Here is a 12,057-nt window from a genome sequence, read left to right on the forward strand (position 1 = left end):
AAGCTTCGCTAAAGCGGAGAAAGGAGAGAAAAACACCTCCATATTCTTCCTCCAGTGCCTTGGAGGCCCCAAAGTCTGGACGCAATTATTCGAGGGAAGGGACCAAAGCGTCCTCCAAAATGGCAAAGTCAGGAAGGTGCCACCGCGCGCGGCTCCTGAGAGGACAGGAACCGCCCCGGGGCGCGCCCCGGGGGACCTGTCCAGAGCCGGACGCGTAGGTCTGAGATCGTCAAGCGGCCGACGAACCAAACACTCAGGACTTGCGCTGCCAGGCCTAAGCCGGTGGGCGGCCGGAATCCGGCTTCGCAGCTCCGCGCATGCTCGCCTGACGGGCCTCTGCTGCCAGCGGCTGGGGTGGCGCCGGAAGTACCCGAGCCGCCTTATGGCGCAGGAGGAGGGCGCCAGGCTGGGGGTCGGGGGAGCGCGGGGAGCGCCCCCGGGGCGCGCGCTTTGGCGCTGTGCGCTGGCGCTGCTCGGGCTGACAGCTGCGCTGAGTTGGCCGCGGGCGGCTGGCGGCCCCTCCCGTCGCCACTGGCCGGTGCCTTACAAGTGAGTGCGGCGGCGCGCGCGCGGGCGGGGACGCGGGGGACGCTGTCCCTGGGGCGCGCGCACGGCCGGGCTGGTGAGGGGGTGTCGAGCGCGAAGGGTGCTGAAGGGCGGGAAGCGGGGTATTTGGGTCCGGGTCTGGAGCGGCGCGGAGGCGTGGTGTACCGAGAGGTGGGCGCCGTTTAGAGCAAAGTTAAGGGCTGGGGGCGGGACGCTCAGCGGCTCGCAGCGCGCGGTCCTTGAGGCGCTCTTCCCTCTGGGAAGCGCGAACCCGGACTGGAGCAGTCTCAATTGTAGAAGAAACGGGTGGGCAATGTTACTTTATCAAGTGACTTTTAGATCTTAGTAACTGCTTTTATCTAACTTATTTAATGCTTGAAAAGTTAAAACACTTTAAATATTGCATTGATTACTTATTTCATGCTCAGTTATTAGTACTGCATAACATTAGTACATAGTATTAGTACTGCATAGTATTAGTACTGCATAACTGACACAGTTTAGAGGTTGACCAACTTGCCCAGGTATTCTCCGGACTTGGCAGTTTTAAGTACCCAAATCCGGGGAATCTCCACCCTGAGGCCCAGGTAGACTGGGAAGGTTGGTCGCCTAGTTTGTCCATGTTCTTCGTCCTGGAGTAGGACACTGGTTATAAATCAAGGCCGCAAACCTGATTTGGAGCCTTTGACCAAGAATAGTGTCGAAACAATCTAAGAATGTCAAACAAAAATAAAACATGAATGTCAGTGTCTGGCAGGGGAAAGACCAGCAGCTTTTGAATACACTGTTTTTCACGACAAATTGATGAATCAGATGCAGGATAACCTCACAACCTCATGGTCAGGAGCAGAGTTCTGGGTTCTGACTTCTGGGGATCAATTTTGGTTTCACCAGATCATCAGCTGTGTAATCTTGGGAAAGTTATCCAGTATCTCTGTGCGCACATACCCTACATTCAGAAAACAGGATGGTGGTTAGCAGTTATCTTAGTGTTTTGGCAAGATTAACTCTAGTAAACACCAGCAGTTTCAAACCTAAACATTCATATATTCTGCTAGTGGAATGAATGTTTTTACTTGATATATGTGAAAAGAAAGGTTTGGGGTTGTTTAAGTTAGCTATTTATCATTGCGACCAAAAGCTCCTACAAGAACAATTTAGAAGAGGAAAAGTTTATTTGGAACTCTGTTTGGGAGGTCTCAGTTCACAGGCCAACTGCGTTGCTGTGGGCCCAAAATGAGACAGCACATCATGGGGGAAGGGCCTAGCAGAGGAAAGCTCCTCAGCTTATGGTAGGGTCAGGAAGCAAAGAGAGGGAAGGGGGAAAGGGGCTGCAGTGAAGACGCCCTCCCAGGGCATGCCCCAGTGACTCATCTCCTGCAGCCATGCCCCACCTGCCTACAGACCAGTACATTAAAACTAGGATGAACTGATTAAAGTTCACATAATCATTCCACCTCTTAATATTCCTGTGTTAATAGGAACTTTTTTCCCACTTTTTTTTTGGTGCATTGTATTGGTACATATTAGTGGGATTTGTTACATATTTATACATGCACACAATATAACAAAATAATTTGGCCAATATAACCCCCCCAATATTTCCCCCTCCCTCCCTTAGAAATATGAACTTTTGAGAGACCTCTCAAGTCTAGATCATAGCAAAGTGTAAGCTGCTTTTCTTGAAAATATTAATAAAATGTTCATATGAAATGAAAATTAAATTTTCAGCAAAACAAGAAAGAGATTATAAATTCAAAACTATGATTTAGTATTAGGGCAAGGTGTTGTCTGTGACTTCTTAACTGTTTCTTTAAAGTTTCAGTATTTAAGTGCTTGTCCCCATCTGACTCCCTCAGTTGAATATAATATTGACCTTTATTAAATTCATACATCAGTTATGCTTTTTAAATTACCTTTGACCTTAAATAAATTTTATCATAGGTAAATGAAACCTTCATGTAGTTATATATTTGTTTAAACCAGTTAAGTACCTAAATTAAAATAGAATTTGTGTCCATCTGTTAGGATTGTAACAAAATATATCTAACTAGAACTTTTGGGATTTTAGGATTCTTAGGAGTTAGAGGGCTTATATTTTCTGAGTGCTGAGTATAGAAGGTGACCAGCATCTGTCCGGCTAAGTTCAGCTGGAGCCTGGTCTGATTGCTGGGCCTTCTAAGGTCTACTTTTTTTCCTTGCTTTATTGCAATGTCCTGACTGATCTCTCAGCCTTAATTTGGCCTTTCCCCACCCTCTTAGAATTCATTAAAATAAGGTTTATGTTAGGGCATCTTGGGCCTCTCAGATCTGCAAATTAAAATCCTTTAAACTCACTTGGGGGCTCAAACCTCTTCAGTTTCAGGGTTCAAGAGGCTGCTGCTGTTCACACTTTTCTAGTGACAGAATGACAACCCCTGCTCACCTCTCCTCTTTCTGCTGCTACAGTGAAGCCTGAACCTTCTGGAGATTCTTCTGTGTGTGGTTGGATAATATTACTTAATGTTTTCTCTCCTTTTCTGTCCACACCTTCATAGCAAGTACCTGGAAACCGAGGCCAGGTCCTTCTCTTTCTTTGTCCTCCCCAATCCCACCCATCCCCCACCATAGAATTTATTCCTTAGTTTAGCACTTGCCCCAGTGCACCCTTGGCTGGGAGTTAAATGTCTTCCCAGCCCCCACCCAAGACTCTGCTTTGTTTCCTTTTTTCCCAGTGGAGTCCTGCTTGTTTTAGATCCTCAGTAAATGTTGTTGAATGAATTTTGGTTAATTATTAAGTAAATATAGCACATATTCTATTTTACTTGCTATTAAAGACATCATTGTTAGGCTGGGGATGTGGCTTAGTGGTAGAGTGTCTGCCTGGCATGTGTGAGGCACTGGGATTGATTCCCAGAACTGCAAAAAAGAAAAACAGAAAAGCCAGGCATGGTGGCTCATACCTGAAATCCCAATAGCTCAAGAGGCTGAGACAGGATGATTACTAGTTCTAGGCCAGCCTCAGCAACTTGGCAAAGCACTAAGCAACTTAGCCAAACCCTGTCTCAAAAAATAAAAAGCTGGGGGGTGTGACTCAGTGTTAAGCACTCTTGGGTTCAATTCCTAGTTATCCTGTGGGGGTTTCTGCGTGGATGAGAAAAGGGTTAATTGCCAGAGGATCATGTTGGCTATAAGTCAATCAATTACCCATAAACTTATCTAATCATTAAACACAGAAGAGCCAATACTCTTTTCAAATGAGAGGGGGCATGACAGATACGACCATACCAGATCTAGCCTCTAATAACATGGAGTAGTCCAACTCTCTTTTATTGATAGTCACACAGGTAAAGGGACCTGGAACGGGAGAGGCTTCTTCTGTGATGACCAGGACAGGGTGGAGTTAGGGGAGCCAATTTGCTCAGGGAAACTATCATACAGCTAGGCTGGGAACCACTCCCACGGTGCCATACACTCCCCGGCAATCTGGGACAGACCTCAGTGTCTGCCAGTTCCAAGAAGTCAGTCCTCTGTGTCCTGAGGCAGAACCTTGTCTGATTCTGCTAGATAAGGATGGCTTCCCACAGTACCCCAGTAAATAAATTAAAGTCATCATTGTGAGTTTGTTCATAGGTAACACGTAAAATATATGTTTATATTTACTCACTATGGTCAAATCTTGAATGTGTTTTCCCGAACATGTTACTGACACTGAAATGAAAACTTGGACTTTAAATGTGTGATAATGCTGGGGTGTGGTGGCACATGCCTGTAATCCCAGTGGCTCAGGAGGCTGAGGTAGGAGGATCACAAGTTAAAAGCCAGCCTCAGCAAAAGGGAGGCTCTAAGCAACTCAGTGAGACCCTATCTCTAAATAAAATACAAAATAGGGCTGGGGATGTGGCTCAGTGGTCGATGCCCCTGAGCTCAATCCTGGTACCAAAAAAAAAAAATATATATATATATATATATGAGAACAATTAAATTCCTGTTAGAATCTAAGTTGATGGTTTGTCTTTCTTTATTAGACGCTTTTCCTTCCGTCCAGAACCAGATCCTTATTGTCAAGCTAAGTATACTTTCTGTCCCACTGGCTCACCAATCCCAGTTATGAAGGGTGAGGATGTCATTGAAGTCTTTCGATTACAAGCTCCAGTATGGGAATTTAAATATGGAGACCTCCTGGGACATTTGGTAAGGATGCACCTTGATCTTGTAACTTTGGTTGATTAAATACTTCAGTTATTGAGTCAATTTGAGTAGTCACTATCCTAGTGGATTTTTTTACCATATTCATTGATGTACCACCCAATAATATTTAAAATGAGTTGTCAGTTATGATCAGATTTTGTAATCCTAACAGTAACAAATGCACATGTTTGAATTCCTTTTAATATTATGAATCTGAACACAACTTCTATACTCAGCTTCTGGAAAATGAGAAGGTAGGAGGCCAGAGGAAGGGAAAGGGTAGGCAGTAGATACCTCTTGGATTTCTAGACCCTATTGTGGGCATTTTTCCAGGTTAGCTCATCACCCTGTGATGTATATGAAGTTCCTGTCTGAGGTTGTGGCATGGGGGTGTCTTATACTTACTCTAAGCTGTAAGACAATTATGAGTGTGATAACAGCACACAACCCTGCTACCTGAGATGGGCAGCCATGACCAAAACCAGAGTGGATAAGGGCTGGAATTTGAAGGGCAACAGAGTGGACACAAGAATAGCAACACTGAAGAGGATCAGCTGAACAAACAGTTGTCCTTCTTAATGTGCTTAGTGATGCACCATGTTCTCACCCACCAATTTACCTAGACTCATGTCCACTTAATGGGTGCTTTCATAATTCATATCTTTACACAGAAAATTATGCATGATGCCATTGGATTCAAGAGTACATTAACTGGCAAGAACTACACAATGGAATGGTATGAACTTTTCCAGCTTGGTAACTGTACATTTCCCCATCTGCGACCTGAAATGAATGCCCCTTTCTGGTGTAATCAAGGAGCTGCCTGCTTTTTTGAAGGAATCGATGATGTCCATTGGAAGGAAAATGGAACATTAGTTCTAGTAGCAACCATATCAGGTACGTTTCAAAACTGGCAGGATTGCATCAGTATCCAGATGAAAGAAATTACTTCAGTGACACATTTCAGTAATGTCCTACTTCTTAGAGGTCATTTGTAAAATCTACATATGGAACCACTACACTTTGACCCAAACTAGTACTTGTGCAGAATTTCACCAGTAGGTGATTATGTAGCTTATTTCTTGCTTTATTCCATGTTAAACAATGAATGAAATAAACCACTTTATACAATTAAATTGGACTTTCTAAATAAAATAGGAAAAGAAAACCCATAACATGCCTGATTAAAGGACTAATTGGCTGTGCCTGAAAAAAATTTTTAGGGATGATAAATTAAAATACCATCTTTATGTGAGAAATGATAATAGCTATTACTCACATGGACTTACTCTGGGCCTGGCCCCATTCTGAGTCCTGTACATATATCACATCATTTATCATCACAACAACCCCATTATAGAGATAATTATTATTATTTCCCTCATTGTAAAGATGGGGAAACTGAGGAACAGGTTAAAATTTTTACAACTAAGTAAGTGGGGCTCCAACCCTGGTAGTCAAGCCCCATAAAACTATTCTCTTAACAACTTTGGCACATTGCCTCCCAAAATGTATATGATCTCATATGTTTGAGGCACTCTTGAACAATTTAAGTATTTTTATCTCTGAGATTTTCTATTCTTTTGGGAAGTGTCTAACACAGTTGGAATTTTGCATGTGTTGCATCATTGGTTAGTGGTGAAAGGAATTCAGCAGAACCTTATCAGTAGTTCATTATATGACATTAGGTCACAGTTTACCATGTTTTCTCATTGCCCCCCGAATCAAATGCTACCATTGCATTTTAGAAATAAGGGCTTGCCCATAGCATTTATAGAGCACTATATTCTAAATTGCTGTCTCCCCTAAAAGTAGAAATATCTGAAATGAAAGCACTGTTTGTGATAACAATTATTCAGTGGATCCCAGAACTCAGGGAAATGATCAGGCTTTCTACTTTCGTAGCGTTTTTACAAATCATTTTAAGGTGCATTGACCCATAATTTGATAGGAAAGGTAAAATACCCTTTGTCCTTTCACAGTTAAGGAACTGAGGCTCAGCCAAGCAATGGCTGACCTCTCTCAAGGTCACAGAGCTCACAGCATAACCAAGACTAGAATTGAGGTTATTGACTAGAATTGAGATTATATTTAAAAGTTAAATATAATCTGGGGATCTTTGAACTGAAAACAGTTTGCTGTTTTCTAATCCTTCCTCCTACTTTCTAATTGATATGCCCAAACCATTCTAACAATATGAAAGTGCATGTCTTAGCAAAATTTTAATAGTTGCTGTTTCATTCCAAGCCAATTCACATCTCTCCTTTCTCCATTTCCACATACATCATTATCTGAAAATTTCCCTTCTGACATAAATTGATCATTTGAACAAGTGGTTACTGTTTTCTGTAAAATGTTTGAAATATGCCATTACTTATGACTTTTAAGTTGTCCATCTGCCTTGTGATTAATGCTGTTCTGTGACCTTTTCTTCATGTTACAAAACAGTGTTTTGCAGCACAGCAGTGGCTTAGCTCTTAGGTACAGTGATAGCTTTTCAAACTTGAACACTTAAGAACAGTGCCTCCAGTTCTAAGAAAACAGGCTTTAAACTACCCCTCAGTTTTAATTCCATGAAATTGATAAAGGCAGCCACTGTTTTACAGAGCATGAAGTATTTATTTTGTGGCCACAAGTTTGAGTAAGCAAAGAAAGGTTTGCATACAGTGACAAAGTGAAGTGTTGGGGCCTAGCTCTATTGGGCATTATAAATGCCCAGATGACAGTTATGCCCATGCAGATTGCAGTGTTTCTTAAATATTTGGAAAGATTCTTCTGGGCTGGTATAAAGTGTTGGCAGGAGAGAGGGTTACCCATCCTGGAGAATATAGTTTATGAAGTTGGCCAAAACCATTTCCAGTTTGGTTGATTCATGGGAAGAATTTGCGTGATGGGTGGGGAAGTCATCAGCAGCTTCCTACCAGCTGCATACACAGGGAGAAAAGGGAAGTACCAAATATTCTAAGTGGGTGCTTCTCTTAACTAGCAGGCCAGCCTTCTCCAGTAGCTGCTTCTTGGGCAATCATTCATACTCTGTGCATGCAAAACCATGCTGGTTTTTCTTATACTGTCTACCCATTCACCTTTTCCTCTTCCAGAGTTCCTTCCTTGCTTCCATTTTCTCTATTGCCTCAGACTTTCAGGTTTGTTGACTAAGGTAGAGAAATAGAGCTGCATTTGTTTAATCTTGACTGAAAATATAGCTGAAATGATAGAAATAGTAAAACTTCTCCTTATATGCATATTACATCTAATGTTTATAATTCAGTTTTGCCTTGAAGAATGGAATAAAAATTGGCTGATCTTAGATTCCTGCTGAAAGATTCAGCTTTGGAAGTTAAAAAAAATCTCTTGTATGTATCCATGATCTTAGGTCAGACCATATTTACTTAAAAATCATTAGCTTTGATGTTCACATAGGTGTTTTGTTTTCTTTTGCTTTTTTAACTAGGAAGCACATTTAACAAAATGGCAAAGTGGGTGAAACAGGATAATGAAACAGGGATTTATTATGAAACATGGACTGTCCAAGCCAGCCCTGGAAAAGGGGCGGAGACGTGGTTTGAATCCTACGACTGTTCAAAATTTGTGTTAAGAACATATGAAAAGTTGGCTGAACTTGGAGCAGAGTTCAAGAAGATAGAAACCAACTATACAAGAATATTTCTTTACAGTGGAGAACCTACTTATTTGGGAAATGAAACATCTATTTTTGGACCAACAGGAAATAAGACTCTTGCTTCAGCCATAAAAAGATTTTATTACCCCTTCAAACCACATTTATCAACTAAGGAATTTCTCTGGAGTCTATTGCAAATTTTTGATACAGTGATTATGCACAGACAGTTCTACTTGTTTTATAATTTTGAATACTGGTTTTTACCTATGAAATTCCCTTTTATTAAAATCACATATGAAGAAATCCCTTTACCTAACAGACACAAAATACTCCCTGGTTTATAAAACCTTACTTCTACTACTATTTTTTTTCCTCCAACCACCAGCATCTCAGTTTTCCAGGGGGTGATTTTGTACTTATGGGTTTGTTAGACTTTCTTCCTTGAGGCAGAAAAGTAAAATGTATATTGGCAAAATTGCAGCACATTAACATTTCAGAACTTTTCTGAGAAATAGATGAAACTTTATTATATTGGCCATAGTATGTTAAGTGTCTTAATTTCAATTTCTAAGCCTTTGTTAATATAGATAATTATGGCTAACATCAGGTATGTAGGTTCCTTGTTCTCAATAGTGACATTTTCATGGGGGGAGCTACTTCTGGTATGGTATTTTTTCATTTAAGTGCTTTTTGGTAGTTCATACTGACTTTACAGCTTTTATAATCTTTGCAACTAGGTATAGTAATCTGACTGCGTTCCATTCACCTTGCTTTTGACTTGTTTAGCCACCAAAGCTGGAGTGGAGTGGTTGTGCTTTCAGATGTGATACAGTGTTAAAGAACAAAATTTCTGGATTTAAGCAGAGTAACATCTCTAGACCTTAGTTTCCCTCTCTCTAAAATGACTCACTTGTTGGGATTGTCATAAAGACTAAAGTCATGTTGTGTCTGCCAATAGTAAGGTCATAATGAATGGTAGCTGGAATGATTACTCAAAGAATAAAGTGTCATCCTTGATCTTGCCTAATGTAGATTTCATGCCAGCCTTTCCCAGGTTTTTCAATCACCTAGACTTTAAGCTGATACCGTAATGCTTCAGCAGTTCTTCAAACATCTGGGACATGGAAGTATATGGCTGCAGTCATGTCTGGGTCCCACTGGTGTTGTCAGTATAGTGATAAAGGGTGAACTTCCCAGAGACAGGACTGGTTTTTGTGAAGCATCAAGTAGCTGTGCTTGCATTAGGGCCATCAAACAAGCTCTCAAAGTTTTTTAAGTATGTTACGCTCAATTGAATAATTTTTTTCAGTTCTTGAAAAACACACCAGTAAGTTGATAGAGTGATGACCAGAGAAAACAACCTGCTTAATATGTAAATATATTATTTCAGTTTCAGCAAACACATAAGTGCTTCCTGAAAGGTTGTGCTCTCTTAAAAACCTAATCATTGATATTACTTACCTGACCCAATGAGAAAATTGGGGCTTAGAAAGGTTCATTTCCTCTCTGTGGCCACCCTGCTAGTAGTAAAGGAATCAGATTTTGAATTCAGTTCTGCTGTTTTTCAGTTACATTCTAACTGCAGCCCTTGAACCAATGCCCGTCCACCAAATGTTACTAGTCTGTGAGGAGATAAAAGTAAGATATTGAAACGCATTTAGAAACACTTAAAGCTGTTTGGTGAAAAAATTTTCTATTGAATTTAATTTAAAAAATCCCTGGGGCTTGTAGTTTATGTCTTTGTTCTTATTTCATTCACCTAGGAATTAATTTTTATTGCATTTTTGGAAAGTATAGGCACAAGAGTCTGAAGTAAAAACCCCATCACCACAAATACCTTGAAAAGCACTGCACTAAACTATTCAGCCTACTGCAGAATTTACATAACGACTTCCTCAAATACACAGGAAGAACTTTCTTCCACTGCTCACTTTCAGCCTATCTATTCACATTAATAGTGCCTAAGCTATTCCTAATAATGTTGCCTTTTAATGTGTTAATTGTCTTCAGAATATGAACAAGAAAACTGAATCTTTTCATTATCACCATCTACTGGCTAACTCAGGTAACACCAATTTCTGCAAGTCTTAAAATTGCTATGGGAAGTTATTTTGTATTTCCAGAACTGCACTGAAGTGACAAGCAAAGATTCTTATACCAGGTTATATAATCACAAAACTTGGCTCCACAGCAAAAACAAACAAGGACTTCTGTATGTGGACGTTGACTTTTTTGGGGGGCACTGGGGATTGAACTCAGGGGCAACCACTGAGCCACATCCCAGCCCTATTTTGTATTTTATTCAGAGACAGGGTCTGACTGAGTTGCTTAGCACCTTGCCATTGATGAGGCTGGCTTTCAACTCATGACCTTCCTGTCTCAGCCTCCCAGGCCACTGGGATTACAGATGTGTGCCACTGCCTGACTTGGACCTTGACTTTTAAAGCAAGATTCTAATAGATATGTTTAAAAAGCTTTCAAAATATTTCATTATTCCTATGAATATTAATCTGTGAAGAAATTCTGTGAAAGTACTATAATAGATTCAGATGGTGATAACACAGAAAGCATTCACATACGTATTTCCAAAAAATTTGTCAAACCTGTCATGTAATTATATAAGTAGAACCTTCAAGTAGAGCTCATTTAAGAACATGCTTTCAAATGGCAGTTGGGAAACCAAAATAAGGCTGGTCATGATTTGCCAATTTTTCTGCTCTTTGAGCTGCTATATAATTTCTATTCTTTTGTTCATTTAAGTTACAAATGTACAAAATTTCCTCCAAGAGAAACCATGGTGTTGAAATGTGAATATAAAGGCTTTAGAATAAATGTGTCCTCACTTTGTTTTAGGTTAAAGAAAATAGTCAAGTGCTGAAAATACTGTAAACATTGGGGACTCCATTAATATTGGCTTCTTAAAAGTCAGAAAAAAATAAAATCACATCTTTTAAGTTTTATCCAGTTTTTATACTCTGCTTTAGTGAAACAATGAATTATCAGGGAATAGTTCCTTTAAGATGACTTTGTTTTAAAAATAAATTGGGAAATTACCCAAAGAGCAATGTGCTAAAACCTCATTTTTTTCCCCCTGTTCAAAAAGTACTTGGGCTAGCCAAGTTTGTTTCTAGCATTTTCCTCACCCCTTATTGTCCAAGTTGCTTCCTGTTCCTCAAATTGTCCTTTCAAGATTTTCTATTTAACACAAGTTAGAATATTTATTGAACTGATATTCTAAGGATAATCCCTTGGAGTAAAAGTAATACTCTTGAGTGAATGGCTTTGTCTTTTTTAAAGGAAAGCAGGGTGTCAGCAAGCAGGTTAGAGTTTCCTAACATCTAAATTAGCCCCACATAGAACCTGGGGTCTTCCACAAGTACCAAAAAAAGCTCTCTTGGAATGGAAATTTCATCTTAAATCATGCCTGTTGTTTTGGTAATGTTTAAAATACCAAAGAAAATTGATAGTTATTTTCTGAAACCACCTTAAGACAGGAGATGAAAATAATTTTTATGGTTTAAAAAGTGTTCTGATTCATATAAAGACATTTTCTCTCTAAAAAGGCTGGCAAGGTTCAAGGACACTTTAAGAGTGAGAATTCTATTTATAAGGTGGTTTTGTAAGTTCTCATTCTAAATGCAGAAAGGTCTATTTTTAATTAACCTTTTTTGTACAAATGTAAAAAGTAAATTTATATTTCATGGCAAATTTCATAGGCATGA

At 40.0% G+C, this 12,057-nt stretch overlaps 1 protein-coding gene across 1 annotated transcript; it reads left to right on the forward strand.

Annotated features, from left to right (window-relative positions):
- The first annotated feature begins 351 nt into the window (after nucleotides 1–351).
- Nucleotides 352–8,871, forward strand: Cln5 (CLN5 intracellular trafficking protein). The gene is made up of 4 exons (XM_047552372.1): nucleotides 352–549; nucleotides 4,554–4,719; nucleotides 5,388–5,613; nucleotides 8,168–8,871. The coding sequence occupies exons 1-4, from the start codon at nucleotides 383–385 to the stop codon at nucleotides 8,677–8,679; spliced, it is 1,071 nt and encodes a 356-aa protein (XP_047408328.1). The 5' UTR covers nucleotides 352–382; the 3' UTR covers nucleotides 8,680–8,871.
- Nucleotides 8,872–12,057: the final 3,186 nt, after the last annotated feature.

Source organism: Sciurus carolinensis, chromosome 5, assembly GCF_902686445.1.
Source record: "Sciurus carolinensis chromosome 5, mSciCar1.2, whole genome shotgun sequence".
Taxonomy (NCBI): domain Eukaryota; kingdom Metazoa; phylum Chordata; class Mammalia; order Rodentia; family Sciuridae; genus Sciurus; species Sciurus carolinensis.